General features: G+C 45.9%; 1 protein-coding gene across 1 annotated transcript in view; it reads right to left on the bottom strand.

Annotated features, from left to right (window-relative positions):
• Positions 1-22,222, bottom strand: part of otog (otogelin) — a gene marked incomplete at both ends in the record, with an annotated part of 83,817 nt that overhangs the window by 19,380 nt on the left and 42,215 nt on the right. Inside the window, 17 exons of the mRNA XM_083920565.1 lie at positions 1,423-1,609; positions 1,689-1,778; positions 1,864-2,015; positions 2,138-2,315; positions 3,716-6,543; positions 6,676-6,755; positions 7,086-7,203; positions 8,689-8,967; positions 10,907-11,107; positions 11,591-11,617; positions 11,849-12,005; positions 12,173-12,289; positions 13,560-13,679; positions 14,358-14,504; positions 15,149-15,283; positions 16,916-17,054; positions 17,680-17,787. Coding sequence (XP_083776691.1) covers positions 1,423-1,609; positions 1,689-1,778; positions 1,864-2,015; positions 2,138-2,315; positions 3,716-6,543; positions 6,676-6,755; positions 7,086-7,203; positions 8,689-8,967; positions 10,907-11,107; positions 11,591-11,617; positions 11,849-12,005; positions 12,173-12,289; positions 13,560-13,679; positions 14,358-14,504; positions 15,149-15,283; positions 16,916-17,054; positions 17,680-17,787 — 5,063 coding nt within the window. The remainder of the gene's footprint in view (positions 1-1,422; positions 1,610-1,688; positions 1,779-1,863; positions 2,016-2,137; positions 2,316-3,715; positions 6,544-6,675; positions 6,756-7,085; positions 7,204-8,688; positions 8,968-10,906; positions 11,108-11,590; positions 11,618-11,848; positions 12,006-12,172; positions 12,290-13,559; positions 13,680-14,357; positions 14,505-15,148; positions 15,284-16,915; positions 17,055-17,679; positions 17,788-22,222) is intronic.

Genomic DNA, 22,222 nt, shown 5'->3' with positions numbered 1-22,222 from the left:
AGTGAGAGAGAAGCAGGAATGTACCTCAGTCATGACGTACGGTAGTGGACCCTGAATGTGACAAGTGGATCTAAAGGTGACCACATTAAGAGGCTGTGTCCGCTCAAGCTGCCATTGTCACCGGCCACACAGTGCACACCGATCAGCAGGACTTTGGTGCTCCCTGGTGTCCATGTTCCAGTTTGTGCTTATTCTTTCTTTGAACCAATCTCTACAAATGAACATTCAATAAATCAATAAATTACCCTTTTCTCCATCCTATAGACCAAACATGTTTAATTCATATAACACAACACACATATAATTGACAGTAACATCACAGGATGGGAAAAGGCAATTTGGCATTTGAGCTGTTTCATTTCTAGTGATTTATTTCTCTGTGATCACTCTAATGCTAATATCATATAATATTAATATCATACATACATATCTATCTATCTATCAACCTGTTTTCACTCTGTACTCTTCAAATACAGCAGTTGGCTCAGTGGGCCCCTCCGTTTAAAATGCACCGATGTTTCAACTGTAAACTCATCTGCGGCTTAATTAGATGCTCAGATAGATGCTCCAGGGGGCCGCTGTTCATGTCCCGTAGTTGTGTTATATATAATTGTGTCACTGTTTAACGTGCAAGGGCTTCCCCTTCTCACATAATGTCCCGCGATTAAACTACTCACGCCATCGTACTCCATAAGATTTGAGATTTGTTGTTTCTAGCGGCCTCTGTGGCAGTAAGATGTAACTGCAGGCGAGCCTGTACTTTCAGTTCCTCCATCTTGTCACGTTCACGCTCACTGTGTGTGTTGACTATTTTTTGTTGCTCTTTTGTAAATGTTATTGAAACACATTCACCTCTCTACTTCCAGTCCGTCCCCTATATGTTCCCCTCTTAAACCCACACACAGACACACACACACACACACACACACGCTCCTATGACACTTCTGCCTTGACTACAAGCCTGACTCAAGTTGGATGTTCCAGATTTCAGATTACAAGTGAACGCATTACAGCCGATGGTGACGGCAAAAAAAGGCAATAAGTGCTTTCATTAGTGGGTCATATGATCAGTCACCATTGTTTTAACTCACTATTTGATGGATATTAACTTAAAAGACAATTAAATAGATGGAAATCCTCGAAATCTCAACTGACTTGTGTTATGACGTCGTATAAAGAGAGAGTTATACCACACAGGGACGTTCACCCAGGAGCGCTGTTCATGTCCCGCGTGAAAACCAAAAGTTAGTGTCATATTTTAACTCTTGTGCAAGTTACATAACAAACATGCTTATTTAAACCTAAACCAAAGTCTTTTCCTCGACCTAACCATCTAGTTTTTTTTGCACGTTGAAAATGACGCAGAGGGGGTAAGTGACTTAAAGAGTCACTAACACCGTGGAAGAGTTGGACTGCTCTTACCACAGAGGCCCATGGTGTGGAGCTTGTTGCCGGAGCTGTCGGTGTCGATCACCATCATGCCGGTGCTGTGGTACCACTGCAGCTTGAGACCGGCCGGGCTGCGGATCAGGTACATGTTGCCTGTGTCGTAGATCTCAAAGCCAAACTTTTTGAATCGAGGCTTGGCGTACCGCGAGTTCACGTAGAGCTGAAAGAGTGCGAGTGGTCAGATATTGAGAATGATGTGGCAGTAAATATAGAAAGTAAAAAAACAGGCTGTGTCTCACCCTCCTCTGCAGCCTGTTGATGATGATGTGGTTGGAGTTGTGCGTGATGTTGAGCGCCACCAGACACAGGTTGGTGAAATTCCAGAGGAGCTTTGCAGAGAAAATCAGGTCAAAATCAACGTGACTTCCATTTAAATCACTGCAAAGGAACCCTTTAAGTGTGCTATTGACTTACTGGTGACTCCGAGTCGGCAGGACACTCCTGAACCAGGACGCTGACGGTCTCATTGGGCAGCTGGGTCACTATGTATGAGGCGGCCTTGTAGACGGCAACGCTGTTCCCGTCAAATGTGATCACATTCAGATCTGGAAACATGGAGCAGCGACCTGGAACACACAGCAGAGGCGACCGTGGAAATCTGAGAGCAGCATCAAGCGATCATCACGGAGGGAAACATCACTGGTCTGGAGAAATGTGAAAACATTTTATGTGCGTCTGTGCTCCTCACATGGACAGTCCCACTTCGGGCAGCACTTGTCTCCGTTGACCAGCACGGCAAAGCCGAGCAGGCCGCAGTTGGGAGGGTCGGAGGTGAAGGGGCAGCTCTGGGACTTGTTGAACAGCACGAGCTGGTTGTTGACGCAGATGTACTTTGTGCACTCGTCCACGATCTCTGCATACGGAGGCTGGACAGGAAGTAATTCAAAAGTCAAAATCTACCATAAAAAAATAAGAGCACAGAGATGTTTGAAAGCAGGAAATAACACAATATTTAGTGCATCGTAGGCAGGAATTTAGATTTTGAGTACGATTTTGCTGTTTCTGGCACTTTTGATCATATACCTTTGACCTACTTCCGTGATTAAACTTCTTTATGGTATCATCACAAGACCTAAGTAATGAATTTTGATCATATACGACTTGTTATAATGTGACTTGAAGTAGGGTTGCAACTAACAATTATTTTCATTATTTATTATTTCTTTGATTAAGCGATCAGTTGTTTGTTATGAAATGTCAGAAAATGGTGAAAGACATGGATCAGTGTTTCCCAAAGTCCAACATGACGTCCTCAAATGTCTTGTTTTATCAAAGATATTCAGTTTACGGTCACAGAGGAGGAAAGAAACCAGGAAATATTCACATTTAAGAAGCTGGAATCAGAGAAATTTGGACCACATTTAATCAAACTGATAAATCAAATATCATAATAGCTGCCAATTAATTTAACAGTTGTGCTTCATAGGGAGGAATTTAACTCAAAATGGATATATATATTCAATAGAAACTTGCTGTTTCTGGCACTTTTGATCATATACTTTGACCTACTTCCGTGATTAAACTTCTTTATTGTATCATCACAAGACCTAGTAATGAATTTTGATCATCTACGACTTGTTGTAATGTGACTTGAAGTAGGGTTGCAACCAACGATTATTTTCATTATTTATTATTTCCTTGATTAACCGATCAGTTGTTTGTTATGAAATGTCAGAAAATGGTGAAAGACATGGATCAGTGTTTCCCAAAGTCCAACATGACGTCCTCAAATGTCTTAATTTGTCAAAGATATTCAGGTTACGGTCACAGAGGAGGAAAGAAACCAGGAAATATTCACATTTAAGAAGCTGGAATCAGAGAAATTTGGACCATATTTAATCGAACTGATAAATCAAATATCATAATAGCTGCCAACTACTTTAACAGTTGACAATTAATAGATTTTTACATGTATTACTGCAGCTCCAGACTGAAGTGTCCTTCCGGTGGAGCATGGATGTGGTTGAAAACGTATATAAATTTACTTACAAGTTAACTGATACTTTTTACCAAAGATAAACTGCATGATTTGAAATCCACACCTTGTAATTCTGTAAAATATAAATAAACCTCTCTGCTGCTCTAAAGCAGAGGAAACAAAAGAAGGAGAACTTCTGTGTGATTAAAGATGCAGTTGGTGCTCTTATTTTGAAATTTAGCTGTAAAGTATTATCAATAAAGGGATGTAACTCATACATAAATTACAAATAAAGCCACGATAGAAGTTACTTATTATGAATTATGTGTGAAATGAAGATGAACCTACGGTGCACGGTCGTGTAGTCGACACAACCACGGACGTTGTCCCCTCTGCTGCGTGTCTGGTCGTCTCCAAAGGTGTGTAAGGCGACGCCGGTGCAGGAGGCGTCGTTGAACCGGGACTGGTGTGATTGACTCTGTCCTGCTCAGCAGTTTGGACCGAGGTGGCTGCTGGGAGTGAGGTCGTAGCCGGAGAGGAAATATCAGGCTTCTGGGATGAGATCAGGTGTGTATCGGATGAAGGCGTCACCAGTCGGGATGTGGAACGCGATGCGTCGCTCTCTTTGGTTGTCAGGGTTTTCTCAGACGTGGCCGACTCTCTGGTGGTTGTCATGGGCACGGATGAAGATAGCTCCACCGTTGTTAGGGTGGAAATGGGGGCCGGAGTCGTTACAGTGGTCACGACTGCGGTTGTGTCGACGCGTTCGGTTGTGCTCGTCGTGGTGACCGACTCTGCAGAAGTTGACGGCACTTCTGACACAGTTGTCGTGCCGGGACTTGGCGTGACAGTCGGTGGGCCGAGAGTGGTCGATCTGGTGGTTGCTGCTGGCCTTGTTGCTATAGTTACCCTTGCAGTGACAGGCCTGATGGTCGACCTCTCAGTTGACGTGATTCTGGGGGTAACTCTTGTTGTCACAGGAAGTCTGGGAGTCGTTCTGACGGTGGTTGTCTGTGCGATGGTGCTAGTTGTTGTTGCTGCAGGTGAAGCTCTTGCCGTGGACACCAGCCGGCTGGTGACTCTGTCCTGGACAGTGGTTGGCCTTGGAGCTGCGGTGGAAGAAGCAGTTGTTGTGCGCAGTGACCAAGTCGTAGATGACATGGTTGTAGCTCTCGTTGACACCTTCTCCACTCTGCCGGTCACCGGTTGTGTCGTCTCTGTAATCGAATGTACCACGACAGGCCTGAGAGTGGTGGTGACAACACCTGGTGGAGCTCTCGTGGGGATGGTGGTGAGAAGCGTCTCGGGCGTGCCGGGCGCAGGCGGAGGCGGGGGTGTAGCCAGTTTCTTGGTTGTGGTGGCTGCGACTTCTGCCGTTGAGATTTCTGAAGACGTTGAAGTAGTTTTAGCGGTGGTGTCTGTTGCAGCAGCTGATGTCGCAGAGGTGACAACCGGCTTCGATGTCACAGGAAGGCGAGGCACTTCAGTAGTCTTAGTCTTAGTAGTAGATGTAGTGGAACTGACATCGTGGATGACAGTTTCAGAAGTGACCTCTGGTGGAGTCTTCACTGTAGGGCTGTAGACCGGGGTGGAGGAGGTCTCCCAATGGGGAGGAACCCATGGCTTGGATGTCCGCACGGTAGACACAGGATGGGTGGTGCTCTCCGTTGTTGGTAAAAGTGGTAGAGCTGTGGTTTTTGTTGGAGACTCTGGCAGGACAGTTGATTTAGTCGTGACAGGAGGACCTGTGGAGGCAGTGGACGTTTCTGGAACCTCTGGAGGTCTTGAAGTCGTGGTCAGAGTGGTTTCCTCTGCTGTTGGGACGGCAGCAGACCAGGAGGTTCTCTCAGTGTAGGTCGTGGATGTGGATGCAGGAGAAGTTGTTGTAATCTCCAGAGGTGGCAGTGGGGGTGCAACCGTTGTGGTAGCTGCAGGTATTTCAGACGCAGTGGATTCGAGGATGGTTACTTTCGTTGTTGTCGTTCTTCTCCAGTCTGTGGCAGCTGAGGTAGGAGCGGGTGATGTAGTTGTAGCTGTTGCAACATGGACTGGGGTTGATGTTTCAGGAACAGTCGTTGTAGACGTTGTCAGTTTAGTAGGAGTGAGGTGCAGAATTTTCTCTGTGGCAGCAGGGGGTGGTGTTGGACTCATGTACGCTGTTGTTTTAATGGTGGTGAAAGTTGCAGCTGGTGTGACGATTTCTGTTGTTTCAGCTGAAGTGACTGTGGGCAAAGACGCAGTTTCTGTTTGGACAGGAGGTGAGGTCGGGAGAGGGTGGGAGGTCGTGGAGGCTGTGCTTGGTAAACCAGGAGGGGTTGGTGTAGTAGTTGTTGTTGTTGGGGCAATTCGCTCCACTGTTACTGGCTTTGTGCCGGTGTCTGGGGTGGTCGCTGCAGTGGGCACCGTAGTCCTGTCTGTAACTGTAGACGTCTCTGAGACTGGAGCGGGACTTGGAGGTCTAGAACTAGTGGTTACACTCGGAGTAACTACGGCTGAATGTGTTGTAGTCTCTGTGGTCTCAGGAGGAGGAGGGGTGGTAAAGGTGGTCGGCCCTTCGACGGAGCTTGTGGTCGGGGTTGCAGAGGTGGATGGCTGCAGCGTCGCGGCGGTGGTGAAGACCGAATGCAGGAGGTCAGAGGGCTTGGTGGTGGTGGTGAGCCAGAACAGAGCTGTGATGGCGAAGGGAGCGCTGCTCGTCCTGGACGTACTGGGGCTGAAGGAGCTGAAGGGGCTGGTTGTGGCGCTCACAGCTTTGGTCGTCCACGCTGTCGTACCTGCTGCAGCGGTGGACGAGGCTTCTGTCACTTTAACGGTAGACAGCGGCTCACCCACTTCTGGACTGACAGACGGGGGCGTCGTTGGAGGAGACGGGGGTCCTGCTGTTCTGGAAGGTTCGGGAGCTGCAGAAGGAGAGGCAGCGACCGGACGAGTCGGCTCGTCTGGGGCGGGTGGCACCTCGGACGAGGTGGTCTGTGTGCTCACGGCAGGAGTAGTGGTGGGGATTTTAGTGGTGGCAGCGGTGTGTGGAGGGGCAGAGGATGCAGCAGTGGTGGTGGTCTGCAAGGGGGAGGTGGTGGAGGCAGCAGTGCTCGTGGTGGTTGCAGAAGCAACAGCTGCAGAGGTCAGCGGAGCAGTGGACGATGTTACAGGAGGCACAGTAACTGGGGCTTTAATGCCTGAACACAAACAATAAAAAGTGCGTTAGAGAACGGCTGAGCTCCACAGAGACACCGATTATGAGACAGACTGAGAGGAGCGTCTTAACATCTGAAGCAAAACACCACTGAAATCTGTCAGGAGATACTCACAGTCTTCAACATAGACACAGCGCCGGGTGACCTCATCCAGGACCATGTGTGGGGGGCAGACAGGAAGGCAGCCCTCCACTCTGCAGAGAGCAACGCAGCCATGAACAAGGATATAAAACAGGTTATCAAACACATTGCTTGTGACTGAACAAACACGGGTCTCAATCGTCTCAAACGTAACCCCCACATTGTTTCAGTGCAGGAACGAAGACGTGAAGAGGAAATCACACAGAAAAACAGTTTGAAGGGTTTAAATCTTTATGCTTTTCCAATATAAAAATGTTGTTGCTGTTATTTTTACCCTTTAACTACGTCCTTCCTGCACTTTAAATAAATAAAACACATTTGAGGATCTAATAAAAGACGAGATCAGAGGTTAGCAGAGTTGGTGAAAAGGTCAAAGGTCTCACTGCGGAATGGTGATGCAGGCCTCAGCTGACGGGTCGCTGCAGGTCTTGAAGCAGGGGATGACGCAGGAGTCGTACCGCCACTGACAGCGAGGACCGGGCGTGGCGTCCGGGCTGGGGCCTGATGGAAAACACACTTTTACTTCAAAGTCACAAGTAGGTAAGGTATAAAACTCTCTCAGCAAGTCCATCTCTCATATCCCTGCAACCTTAGAGGTACAATAACATAGAAAAGTAAAATAAATAAAAGTAGTGGCCCTTACTCTTCCCACCATGGTCTGGATGTCATGTCTATCTTTTGATACTAATGACATGTTCGGGTATTTTTGGAAATTGTTACCTTGGTTGAGACGTAAAATAAAGTTCTGTAGTCTTTTAAACAATGCGTGCATGTGCAATAAATAAACCACTGTCCGAAGTGTCTCGATGAAACTGCTCACACAACATTGATACTAAATAAAAAACCCTCTGATGTGGCCTCATTCTGCAGGAAACCCTGTATTAGAAGAAGTATATCAGGTTACTAATCCAGCCCGGCTAAAAAGGATCCTCAAATGTTTTCGCAGAGCAGTAATGTGATGAAGTTAGAAAGCCATTAGTGTCCGTCTGAAGGCTGGACTTCTTCTGCCGTCAGCAGGAAATCCAATCTGCCATTGGCTGCCAGGCTTTTTTTTCCCCAACACAAATGCTGCTGTATTTTTAGCATCGGTGATTAACCTGGCTGCGCTCTGAGCCCAGTCTGCAGCCAGAGGAGTCACTGCTCTTGACCTTTGACTCCTGGTGGCCGGCTGAACCTTCAGCAAAGCTGCCTGATTCCTCACTTAGCCTTAAAAATATAATGAGAACCTCAACATCGGGACAACATGCGTTTTACTGTCCCTGTCTCCAACTCAAAACAAATGAAACACATTATTAACAAACAGTGTGTTGATAAGGAAGCACATCATCACAACACAATCAGTTGGAAACATATATGCATGTATAAAAAATAGACATAGTGTCTCCGTCGGGGTCCGTTCTCACAACTTGATCCAATCGTCCTCGCCTACGGGAGTCTCCATCTTGTCAGACTTTGACTCCGCCTCTTTTCCTCTGACCAAAAAAGGGCATGTATGTGACGTTGGGGGGAGGGAGATACGTCCATCTGGCTGACGGTTACCTCTGAGGAGAAGTGAGGGCCAGTGGCTAGCTTTCACTCAAGAGCCCCTAATTATTCATAAACTTTAACCTCCAATAAAAAAAAAACTAGTCTGGTACACCCCCCCCCCCCCCCCCCCCTCAGTGTTGTCATGGAGATATGAACTAAACATACAGACTAGAATGTTTTTTTTGTCCCAGGCATTAAACAGGTTTAATGACGCTGTGAAAACGGCCTGTTTAACATGGGGGTCAATGAGAAACTGCTCTATTATGAAACCTGCCCCTAGTGGACACTCAGAGAACTGCAGTTTGTGGCACTTCCTGATTGGATCAACCAGGAAGTCGCTGTGGTGGGGGCTTGGTTTGAAATCTGGTACTTTCATCCTGACTGCAGCCTCAGTAACCCTGACTTGTTGAGCGGTGTGTGATGTGTTCACTGCACGTCGGTCGTTTCAGTGCTGCTGACCTGTCAATCTGAACAGCGTGGCCTTGCGGAAGCTGTCCGTGTGCCTGTACTTGAGCAGGTGGAGGCGGGCCAGAGTGGCGTGCAGGAAGAAGCCGGGTTTCGCGTGGGACTCCAACGAGTCATAGCCGGGGATCCAGGTGTTCCTGTGGAGGACGAAGGTAGCTCCGTCCCAGAATGCCGCACTCTCCTCCCACTTTGCAAGCCTCACCTGGCCGCTGGGGTTCGCGTACAGGAAGTAGTTCGGCCTGTCGGCTGCCTCGAAGGAAACCCGCGACGTGTCTGTGGAGAAGGAAACACAACAAACTCTTTAGAACCGCAACGACTCCAAATTCTCTGTTTTTTACGGAAGCCCTAAAAGCTCCTACATTACACACATTTTATTTCCTCTGTTTTCTCGTGATAACAAGATAATTTTCCACCATTTTTCTCGTGATAAGGAGATGATTAATTTGAGATTTGGAGAATCAGTGTAGCAATGTTAGAGCAGGAGAATTTTGATCATCATCAACATATCTCTTCAATGAAGTCCTGACACAGAAACAGCTTCATTCTGTTACAGATAATGTTCACATTAGTGTGCGTCATCTAAGAAGCTCTCTAAGAAGGAACCCTCTCGCTGTGAGGAGACAGTGCTAACCACCACCCCACCGTGTCGCCCTCAACCACCTTTTAACTGTTTTAAATTGGTCTTTACGTGTTTTTTTAATGCACCAAATTGATCTTGCACTCCAAATTTCGTTGCAATGCTATTACAACGATAATAGAGGCTATTCTATCAGAAATGAACAATATGTTGCTTTTGTAGAAGTTGTTGCTGTTGTAAAACTGCACATGGATGCAAATACTACCTGTAACAGCTGAGAAGTTGCTGTTAATCAAAGGAGCAGTGTGCAGTGATTTCCTTGAAAAAGACCTTGAAAATCATGGCAAAGCATCCTTGAGGTTAATGTCCAAGTGAGCGTGGGAACCTCGTGGTTAGCTGAGCGGCTTTATAGTTTTATTTTACACTCATTTAGTGTCAGTGTAGAGAGAAAGAAGTGTCTGCTTTACTAATGGAGGATACAGTGGACGCGGTATCAGCGCATGAAAGGGAACTCCTGTAGTGGAGTTTGGGAAAGTTCGATCGGTGTGCAGATACCACAGCGATATGTTTTCCTGTCGGCAGAACACAGAGCGCTGCCGAATGAGCTGTTTAACCGCGAGTCGTCTCGTCTTAATGTGTCGTTTCCTTCCAGATTCACACATATGACTTGCATAAGTGTTTGACTTCAAACCGTTAGTTTTGATTCACCAAAGATACCAAACACACGCGGCGGGCGCACACACGGACACACCCATTGTCCGTCTAGGCGTCTGTCTATCGCTCTGCCTAACTGTCTGTCTAAACACCTGTCTGTATAGATGCCTGCCTGTCTCTCAGTCTGAGGGTCTGTCTGTCTGTCTAAACACCTGTCTGTATAGATGCCTGCCTGTCTCTCAGTCTGAGGGTCTGTCTGTTTGTCTAAACACCTGTCTGTCTGAATGCCTGTCTATCTGCTAATTGCCTGGCTGGCATTTGCTCTGTTGCCTATATGTTCTGGAGCGAAGAGGGGGTGTAGAAGCAGGAAAAGTTTGGGCCTGTCTGTCTGTTTGTCTGTCTGTTTGTCATGTATGTCTGTTTGTGTCACTACAATATATTGCATTGTTATAATATGTTATTTTGGGTTGGGTGGTGCTGGGTGAGGGGTTGGAAATTTATAAGCGTTGCTTCCTTCCATCCCCTTTTCAGACTGTATGTGTAAATTGTTAATTCTTCTTTTTTCTCTTCTCAATGTGTTGTTTTTTTTTTTTTCTCATCTTTGGATTACAAGTCTGCAATAAATGAATAATAAAATACAATACAAAAACTAGCTAACACAGTGTTTTTTAGCCGGCCGACTTCTGGCTCTGCGTGTCGTTAAGAGACAAGGGAGGGCGAAACGAGCTCGAGGGGGGGAATCATGGACACTGACGGGAGGGGGTCAAATCTGTCTGATGCTGATGAAATCCTCACGATGTGTCCAGAAACATCAGTAAATCTAAGCTCTTGCATTTAAAGACTTTTCATTTCTGCATCAAATTCACAGATAAATAATCGTGACAGGTGAGAGAAGAAGAAATCGATCGGTTCTTGTAGCGAAATACGATCCAGCTGTGTAAATGAAGTTGAACCGTGACCGTCTGAACAGATGAAACTCACCGTGAGGTCGGGCTCTGCTGAGGCCCGGCGTCATCATGAACTGCGAGAGGACTCCAGGGGTGGCGGCGGTGCTGGCGCTGGCGCTGGCGGTGGCACTAAGGTTGCCCCGCTGCAGGAACACGGAGCCACTGGACCTGCCGGCTGCCAACAGCGTCGTCCGATCCCTGAAGGTTATCAGGCTGTAGGGACCTTTACCCAGAACTGCAGACGGGAGGCCATTTAAATGTAGTATCATGAGAGTTTTCATGCAGCTTTAGCTCTTATACAACAAACCTCACATACTTAACAGCGCAGTGAAACAGTTTGTTAACCATATAACTCGTTCTTTGGATTTGTCAGATGTATTTTTCCAGCAGTTTCAGGCAGCCACTGTTTTCTATTCACTTCTTCTTCTTGGAAGATGAAGTGAATAGCGTTAGTAGATCTGTTTTTGTCAGAGCTGCGAACATCGTCAGACTTTCAAACTCAACCAGTGACTGTCTGGCAGCAGAAATACAGCCAGTTAAGTAGCCACACATAATCCTGTTTAACCTTTGTCAATAAAGAGACTCGCTCTTTCTTGCGTTATTTATATAGCTTCTGATTTATCAATGTCTTTATGTTTATGTGTGGAAACCTCAGTTATGCATCATTTATAGATCCGTGTGTGACGTAGCGTATAAGTCAGTGGAGAGCTTCTCATACCTTTGTTGTAGAATTCACAGTCGTACGCTGCAGAGAGAAGCACAGAGACGCTTAATAACATTCAAATATATAATTTTTATAGATGTTCAAAAGCAAAAAAGGTACCACTTTTTAATGAGGCATACTGTATTTTATAAAGAGCAGTTACTAATGATTGTATTAGTGGTTATAATGATTATTATTATTCTAAAAATAAGAAGAGGAAGAATGAGATCTATAGGGAAAGCAGAGATGTTCGCCCCCTGCGTTCTGACTCACGGCACAGAGAGGGGGAGCGCCAGTCGACAGGCACGCCCTGGTGGCAGCAGCGCTGGGCGTACGCCGCCACGCTGGTGCAGAAACACTCGCAGTCGCCTCCGCGGCTGCAGGCGCACGTGTCTGCCAGGCAGTTCATGTAGAACCAGGTCACATCCACCTGAGCACCAGGGAGAACAAACAATGTTTTGCGAATAAAAATGAGGATTTAGTTTTTAAAAACCCTTTAAAACGATTTATTTAACGATCTATTTATTTCATTTTACAGCTCAATAGTGAGTATTAAGTGTTGGATTCTCAGAGGGCTGTCGTTGTACTCGTACTCACCACCGGGTGGCAGGCCTGGAAGACCTCGCTGAGCAGGACGCCACACTGCCGCTTTGCAAACGGCTCTCTGAGCGGACTGAGGCTGCAGGGGTGTCTGATATCTGGACTGTTCACACACTGAGCACACACACACACACACACACACAGAGACACGCACACGCACACACACGCACGCACGCACGCACGCACGCACACACACACACACACACACACACACAGAGACACGCACGCGCACACGCACACACACACACACAAACACACGCGCACGCACGCACACACACACAAACACACACACACACACACACACACACACACACACACACACACACACACACACACACACACACACACACACACTGGTGTTGAGTTGCAACTTTTGATGAGAGGTCATGTAGTAAAGTTTGAAAAGCAGCGGTGTGGTAGAAGTATTCAGATCCTTTAAATCAGTAAAAGTACAGACACCACAATGTGAAAATACATCCCAACATGTTACAGTCCTGATTTCAAAACGTTAAAGTGACGTTTTATCAGCAAAATGCACTAAATGTCCTTTTTAGAGCAGCCAATTGTTTTATATCTGGTGTTTGTGGGTTAATATTCCTGCATGTTACGTTTTCCTGCTGTAGATATTTAAGGTTGGGCTCGTTTTAACTCCTTTACATCCCGTAGACTTGTTTAATCTTCATCAGTGCATCACACTCTATAAGACCATCGTGTGTTTGTAGCGTGGCTGTCCTGTGAGAACTGTGTGTCTCTTAAAAGTTCATGTTTTCAGCTTTGTGACGATGCATTTTCCAGCTGATCGAAGAGGCTTTTTACAGACTTTATTCAGATCAAGAAGAATTTTCATCCTTCAGTTTATCACGAACATTCAACACCTCTGGAGATACGAGTAAAAAGTGTAATATTTATGGTAAATGGACTTGTGCAGCGCCTTTCTAGTCTTCTGGCTACTCAAGGCGCTTTCACAGTGTTTGTTACATTCACCCGTTCACACAGACATTCACACTGATGGCAGTGGACATCTACAGACCATCTAATCTAATGTAACTATTCACACCACATTCACACACCCATGCGCAGCAGGGGGAACAATTTGGGGTTCAGTGTCTTGCCCAAGGACACTTCGACATGTGGACCGGGGGAGGTGGGGATTGAACCACCAATCTCTCGTATGGAGGCGTAAAATGGAAACACTCCAGTAGAGAGACTACAGTGCTTGAGTTCATGTACTTCTGGTGTAATTTCAAAGGAAGTTTAGTTGTTAAACGTGTTCAGTCATGAATGAATATTAACGGGATGAGTGTGTTCGAACAAGCTAACTTTAAAGCTATCGTACTCAGCTGTAAGTGTGACGTGGTGATGAGACGGACGGGGTTTGGCTCACCTCTGCTGCGGTCCAGCTGTTGCCAAACTCCTGTGGAGTCGGGGAGTCGATGTTGTCGGGCGTCCGCATCTCGTTCACCGTCTTCATGTCAAAGTTCCCGCACAGCCCACTGAGCTTCCCCTGAACACATCACCCACATCTCCTTTTAACCAGACAACATTAACACCCTCATAGCCACTTCTTTTTTTTTCACTGTAACAAAACAAGAATTTACAAAACAAGGGAGCAAAATAGACAGAACAAACATATTTGCAACAATACTAATAATATAAACAATTTAATAATAGATGTGCAGCAAAAGAAAGAAAGGATATTATATTTATATATTTATATTTTTGAATCTTTCATCGACCAAATCTGCAGTAAACACTCCACCTCCGCATCACACCATCGTGAACCTTTCACCACCATTGTTTTAAATGTCCGCGCATGGTCCCTCCTTCTTTTTCTACGTCCCAACAGGCGCACAGGAAATGACGTCAGAACCGCCGTAGGCCTCGTGCTCGTACACGTGCGTAACGCTCGTGCACATACATGTGCAAACGTGCTTTACAAAAGCCCACCTCTCCCAAATGGGCCGTGGTCGACAAGCGTACCGCTCCAGTACCGCTACAGTTGCACTCACACTGGTCAAACGAACTAGACTTTAGCCGTGAAACCTGTTTGGGCACGGTACGGATGGACAGTGTGAGTGCGCCCTGAATATCATCAGATCCTGTAAACAATCTCTTTAGAATGATGAATTATTTTCAAGGAGGACAATTGGAGATGGAAAAAGTCACTGAACCAGCGTCCTACCTGCCAGCGAGGTCCGACCTGGACGTGGACGGTGGTCTTGCGGTCCCAGAGGACGGTGACGTCTTCCTCGGGGAAATGAACCACGGTGAAGTATCCGGCTGGCCAGATGAACATCCTCTGCTTCCTGTCGATCACACTGGATGGATTCTGCGAGAAACAAAGTGATTTAATTGGACAAAATGGAGTTAAAAATATCAGCCAACAAAAATAAAATGATGACAAAACATTCACGTTATTCAGTCGAACATTTTCTGTATTTTAACATTTATTTTCCTATTTTTCATGCAGAATCATTTGCTGCTGGTGGTAAACTGCATCTCATCTTCAGCCTCTTATCCGGGGTCGGGTCGCGGGCAGCAGCTCTAGCAGGGGACCCCAAACTTCCCTTTCCCGGGCCACATTAACCAGCTCTAACTGGGGGATCCCGAGGCGTTCCCAGGCCAGTGTGGAGATATAATCTCTCCACCTGGTCCTGGGTCTTCCCCGAGGCCTCCTCCCAGCTGGACGTGCCTGGAACACCTCCCTAGGGAGGCGCCCAGGGTTCATCCTTACTAGATGATCCTGAACCACCTCAACTGGCTCCTTTCAACGCAAAGGAGCAGCGGCTCTACTCCGAGTTCCTCACGGATGCTGAACTTCTCCCCCTCTCTCTAAGGGAGACTCCAGACCCCCTCCTGAGGAAACACATTTCGGCCGCTTGTACCCGCGACCTCGTTCTTTGGGTCATGACCCAGCTTTCATGACCACAGGTGATATATATACATATTATGCATATTGAAAGTGACTCTTACTGGCTTGCCAGAGTCGTCATCGAACGCCACGAAGGATCTGCCGATGTTGATGAGCACAGATTTCCTGCAGATGACGCCGCTGTCGAAACAGTCGACGTTCTCGGCCGTCACACTGAGCATCGAGTCAGCGCTGCTCTGTGGAGGAGAGAAAACACCATCACAGAAACTACTAAACACCGATGACACTAAACCTGATATCATATAAATATGCTGAGGAATACACACGTGACTGCAGTGTTGGTAAATCTATCAGGTATCGCGGAGTGAAAGTCTGGTTTCTTTTGGTTCGTTATTATTGCATGACTGTACGTTTCCTTACACTTTGATGGTTGATGTAAAAAAAGGTTCTGTTTTTTTATTTTACTTTATTTTTTTAACTCTAACCAGTAACAGAAACAGGGAAGAGGAAGACTGTTAGCAAGTAAACATGGACGTTAACAATCCAGGATTTAAAATAATTATAATAATAATTTAAAAAGTCTTTGCAGATGTTTTATGAGGAAGGAAAACATTGGAAACCTTTGTCCATCCTCAGTCACACTCTGTCCCTTAACTGTAAAGGACCGTTACAGTGTTTGTTTGTTGTTTTTTAATCTTTCAGCCCAATAAGAACATCGTTTCCACTGTTTTCAGTTTGTGTCAGTAACGTGTGAAAATCACCGTTTAAACTTGCTTTAGACGGGAACATTTTGCAAGTTTAAGTAGTTAAACATGTCCGCGTGGGTTTTCTCCGGGTTCTCCGGTTTCCTCCCACAGTCCAAAGACGTGCAGGTGTTGGGTTCATTGATGACTCTAAATCACCCGTAGGTGTGAATGGTTGTCTGTCTCTGTTCGTCTCTATGTGTCCTGTGATAGACTGGCGTCCTGTCCAGGGTGGACGCCGCCTCACGCCCAATATCAGCTGGGATCGGCTCCAGCCCCCCCGCGACCCCGATAGGGACAAGCGGTTGAAGATGAATGAAAGAAGTAGTTAAACAAAAAAACATAAATGTGTAAATAAATGCCTGTGAATGTTTGTCCAGGTCATCGTTATCCCCAAAGCAATCTCAGCAATTTTCAGTCAAAAGCAACACTTGCTTTTGAAACTGCTTTGTGTGAAGTGTGTAGTAGTGTGGGGCGACTGTGGATCAGTGAAAGAGTGGGTCGTCCTCCATTCGAAAAATTGGCGGTTCGATCCCCACCTCCCCCGGTCCACATGTCGAAGTGTCCTTGGTCAAGACACTGAACCCTGAATTGCTCCCCGTGCTGCGCATGGGTGTGTAAATGTGGTGTGAATGGTTAGATTAGATGGTCTGTAGATGTCCACTGCCAGCAGTGTTTATGTCTGTGTGAACGGGTGAATGTGAGTAGTCAGAAGACTAGAAAGGAGCTTTAGAAGTCCATTTGTAAACGCAGGATAAAAAGGTATTTTATTTTGTTTTATAAAATAAATAACCCTTCAAAGACTATGTGGCGCCTTTTGTCTGTTTATCTGAGCAAAAGTTTACACTGTATTTATTTGTTAATAATGATAATAAAGTATCCATCTATCCATCTACCTAGTCTTAGTTTGTTTTACTTTATTAAAAGGTAACAAAATGTATCTTCTCTCTTTCATTTTTTGAGCTACGAACTTCGCAAGAGGACCATGTTTACCAGAAACTGCAGCGATCGATTCCAGTATTGAGTATTTCACGATAAAAACTGACACAAGCACAAGTATAGAGAAGTCAATGGGTTCAAATATGCAACATCATAGTTTTGGCTCTAAATCAACACTTTAATTACCTTTACGAGATAGACTTTGCATGCGCCAACGTAGTCGAACGGCAGTCCGTCGAACGTCCTGTAGTGGCGGTCTCCGTAAGCCGTGCACATGGATGGACACGGATGAAACTCACACTGGAACGTCCCGTGTTGGCAAACACTACAAAGACAGCAAAGCCTCAGTGATTCAGCATCAACTTGTTCCCACTTAGTGCCGGGGCGTCTAATGGCCTTCCCTTTGTCGGTGGGGGGGGGGGCCTCGGGTTTACAGCGGGCAGAAAAGTGTCTGAACCGTCAAAAAGGCTCATTGCGCCATTAGCCTGTCATCCGCGTCGTCTTCCCTTGACTACGGCTTGAAGAAGAAAATGAAAGGATGGGAGAATGACTGAGATCACTGGGAGAGTGTTTCCTTTCACCGGCGATGAACAGTCTGAAGCAGAAGGGAGTCAAAGTCACACAAGGGCCCGCTCTGTTTTCTTTTTCTATCCCGTAATAACAGAGAATTATGGATATCAGGTGGCCTCTTTCGCCACTCTGACAATCTCAGGACTCCGCGCTTTTCAGTGCAACGTCTGACTTTGAAAAATTAGCAGCGTTGTTGCAGATTTGTCATAACTCATGATGATGATTGGTGAGGGTAATACAAATTTGTGCGCCCTGACAGAACAGATGAAGACCCCCCTGAAGGAAGGAAAAGATCACGCGGAAGCACCAGACATTAAATATCACTGAACGGAGCTGTCTGTAAAAGCCTGATGTGATCGCGTATACGTGCATAAACGTACCACTGATGGCAGGGGGAGGACACTCTGTCTCCGGGGTAATACTCCTTTCCTTTCCACAGACAGGGGCAGGATGCAGGTTCGAAGCACTCGTCTCCGTGTTTCAGCAGGCTGGAGGAAAAAACACACACTTGTTAAAGGGAAAAACATTTGGTTCTGTGTTAACTGATCGAATGGAGCTCGGATGTTCGAGCTCAACAGATTCCAGTGATGTCTTCTTGGGTGAGAAATCTCTTAATCTTACAGGAGGACCAGATGTTTCCTGGTCAAACATCGATGAGTAAGAAGGTTACTTCAGTTAGCTTGGTTTGTCCATTGAGAGGGATGACATTCACAGTGACGCGCAGTGAGGGTTGGGGTTGGGGAGGCACAGTTACAAACATACAGTAGGATGCCGATAGGATAGGATAAGAGAACAGGAGAGAATAGGATGCTGAAAACCATTTTAAAACACCAGTGCCACTGTATATTGCAGTATATCTTACCTTTACTTGTAAATGACTTCTTGCTTTGACTGAAAGTCCAGCTTTGAAAAATGTCTTAGTTTAGAAATCAAATCCTCCATTTTCAGGGCGAGAAATGACAGCTTGTCGCTAAGCTCTACAGCGTCGCACAGCACACTTCTGTGTTTACTTTTTGCACACGGGTCAGAGTTCACCGTGACCTGGCTGGTGGCATGCAATCAGGCTGCTCACTATCGCCGCCTTCCTTGAGGCAGAGGTACTGCAGCCTCACCTGCCTCCCCTGAATGCATGTCACTGGACATTCATCAACTAGAAAAGTGCACCCAGTAAACTGCAGATCCCCACCAGATTTCTGTTGTACGGCTGAACCGCTTCATTGACGCGTAGATCAAATAAGTTGATGTATATGAAGTTAACAGATTCCACTTTCTATGCAGAGCAGGAGATCCCGCCACCTGTTGCATGATGGAAGTGCTGTGTGTTGGCTGACCTCACTACGTATCCCAAATTGCATAACCATGACTGGACCTCAACTTTATGAAAATGCGGTCCATCCCCCGCAACGAACCAGGCTCGCCAAAACTCCACTGATAAAACTCCAAAGTCAAACTAGGCTGTGCTGATCAAATATGAAACAAGATTATGTTGCTGTGTTACATATTTCCAGCTTAAAATGTTGTCAGAAACACATCTCAGGGTAAAGTTTAACTGTAAAATGAGAATGTTTGGGACCCGGCAGGCATGTTGAAAATAGTTGAGCCAAAACCAAACGCCTCCAGCCTCGATCGCAGAAGAAGAATTCCTTTATTTGTCCCGCAATGGGGAAATTCAATTTTCACTCTATTTTTTCATTTTACACACACACAGGCCCAATACACACACATGCACAGACATGACCTATATACATGCAACTAGTGGAGAGGTGTTAGAGTGAGGGGGCTGCCAGTGACCGGCGCCCCGACCAGTTGGGGGTTCGGTGCCTTGCTCAACAGCACCTCGGCAGTGCCCAGGAGATGAACTGGCACCTCTCCAGCCACCAGTCCACGCTCCATTCATGGTCCACACAGGGACACTAACCAGCGACCCTCCGGTTCCCAGCCAAGTCACCAATGGACTGACCTACTGCCGCCCCAACAAGACAGGCTTGGATTCCAACACGTCTTTCCATTAGTTTGATGGAGTTGACTCCAAAATGATCTCTTTACATTGGAGCTTTGTAGGCTGCCCCCAAATAGTCGACCAAGCACTGGTCGACCAAAATATCATTAGCCAAACTAAATTCCATGAGTCCATTGGTCGCAAAAAAAAAAAACATTTGGAACATTTGGTCTTGTCAAAATTAAGTGAAAATCTATGTGACTATGTGACTGGCGGCTGGCCTAAAAGGCTGGAGGGCTTATAATTTGAAGGGCCAGATACAGGAAGTCGTGACACTCACTGTCAATCTCAAAAGAACAAGGATGACCGCAAGAAGGTCACATGACCTACCACCTTAAAACATGTAAGAAACGTTAGACGAAACATGACATACCACCTTAAACATGTAAGTAACGTAAGACGAACATGACCTACCACCTTAAACATGTAAGAAACGTTAGCCTAGCTACCTGCCCATGGCGACCCATTCAGACGGTCTCTTTGCTGATTTCTTTCTGACACATTCAGAATTAGAATCTGAAATAATTTGCCTATTGCCAATATATTATTATTATTATTAATTTGACTTATAGCGACGTAATGTATCTGTGGTTTGTAGAAATGTAAAAGGCCAGGTAGTTGATGTTTTGACTAGACTTCACCACAGAGGCGACAGGAAAACATTTTCTCATGAAGGCGTTCACAAACTACATGACTTTTTTCATCATTTAGGTAAAAGAAGGTCAAACTTCTCATCAACGGACCAAAGACGAACAGCAGATGCGATCTGTGATGTGAAGCCAATCACAGCACAAATAAACTGATTAAACTGTTGATAGAAGACTTCAACAGGCCGATACCTAAGTCTGATAAGTCAGTGCAGTCTAATCTGGGGTTATTATTCAAGAACTGCAGGCTATCGTGTTATAACCACATCATTTGGAGCTCCTGTGTTCATCTCTAACCCTAATATGAGGACTGGCCTTTGCCAAGACAACGACAGAGGCAGAGCCAAAGAAAGGTTGGCTTCCCGGGCGGAGCGATGCCAGAAAACAAGAGGGAGAGAGTTTCAGGGGTTGGGCGACTGACCGGTGGATGAAAAGCTGTAACACTCGTTGGCTACATGAGAAAACCAGACAATTAGGATTCTCAGAGATAGAGAGAGAAACCGTCTTTGTCTGGACGCCTCCATTTGCTTTCCACTCTGCGGGGCGAAGCTGATAAGTATCTTGTAATATCCAGGGTTGAGCTATATCCACTGGCGAGGCTGCAGACAATGAAGTGACACACTGAATGGTCCCGCCACAAAACTCAGGTTCATCTGAGTAGAGTTACAGCACAGATAAAACGCCGTTAACAGCTCCCTTTATCAGCCCGCCAAGCTGCCGTATCAATTACCCTGATCAAAGATTTTACGATCATTCGTTCTCCCGACCTCCGTGCACATTATGAATAAATCCACGTAAACACGGGCCTCATTTTCAGTTTGATTCCATCAGACGATGTAAAAGGCAGCAGAAGAAGATGTAGCTGCTCAGAGTGGCGGCAGGAGATGTTGTTGTACACACACAATGAAAATCACAGGTTTAATTACACCAGATAACTAAAGCAGAAACCGCTACACATACTGTTAATAACAGGTGGTCCACAGCGCTTCCACGACCGTCCACAGTCTCGCCGGCCTGGGCTCGCCATCACAGATTCATCCAACTTCTGACTGATGCTTATTTGTCCTCTGATTGTCTTCACATTACTATAGATATTATTATAGTGACTGGAAGTGTGTCTGTCTCTGTCTTCTATCTGTCCGTCTTTTCTCTCTCTCTCTCCTTCTCTTCCTCTCTCCGGTGCAGACAGATGTGCGTCCTCCACAGAGCTGGGTCTGTCTGACGTTCCTGTCTGTTATAGTGAAGGTTTTCAACGCCACCGTACTCTACGGGGGAATTGTTGGGTCTGTGTAAATCATAAATAAGTCATAGAGTGTGGTCTTTACCTACTCTGTAAAGTGTCCTGAGATAACTATTGTTATGATTTGGCACTATAAGTAAAATTGAATTGAATTGAAAAGAAACAACTGGAGTGTCTTCCCATCATTAACTTGACAGTCTCCCTCTCGTTCTCATGTGGGTACACAGGAAACTACCTTTGTGAATGACTTAAGGGTTTTGGTAGACCTATATTTCATGTGGGTTACAGTTAGGATTAGAAAAAAGTTGAAAAGTTCCCCCTAGTGCGTCAAATACTGCCGTTTTGTCACCAGCCTTTCAACTGTAAACCATGAGATGCTCAGAGTAAGTGCTCCAGGATTAAGAGCGCCAAACCGCGGTCACAGTTCAACTTGCCTTCGAACGCGGTTCATGTCCCGTTCATGACCCGTGCGTCTTGTGGGTCACTATAGTTACGTTACAAACACGCCTTTTACCCTACCCACGATCTTTTGCTAACCCCATCCAAGTGGTTTTGTTGCCTAACCCCAACCAAGTAGATTGAAGTGAGTTCACATAAACATGTTCCGAACAGCAACCAGGAGCGTCGTGCTTTTGACGCACAGGACTACCCAGTGAGGCGACTGGGGCAAAACGGCAGTATTTGACGAGATGGGATGAGAACGGGTTGGACCTACCTCCCTACGCAGACTTTATCACTCTAATACCACGTCACACGATTCCCTTCTTTGCTCTGGACGTAATTTATACAGTAACAAATACATTGAATGCATACGAATTAAAGTGCATTACTTTACACTGGGAGCACTTCGGGTTCAAACCGAAATTCACCTGAATTAAATGCACCAATGTGTTGAAATAGACAGACTTTTATTGTTTTTTGTTGTTTTGTTTTGGATATTCAAAATGTCTTTGAGTTCTAGTGTTAATATTCTTTAGAAATAAACGTTTATTGGTCTCTTAAAGGGTGTACTTGTATTATTGTGCCATTATCATCAT

Source organism: Echiichthys vipera, assembly GCF_963691815.1.
Source record: "Echiichthys vipera genome assembly, chromosome: 1".
NCBI lineage: Eukaryota > Metazoa > Chordata > Actinopteri > Perciformes > Trachinidae > Echiichthys > Echiichthys vipera.
The sequence above is the reverse complement of the archived record's forward strand: the minus strand, read 5'-3'. Positions and strand labels throughout refer to the sequence as shown.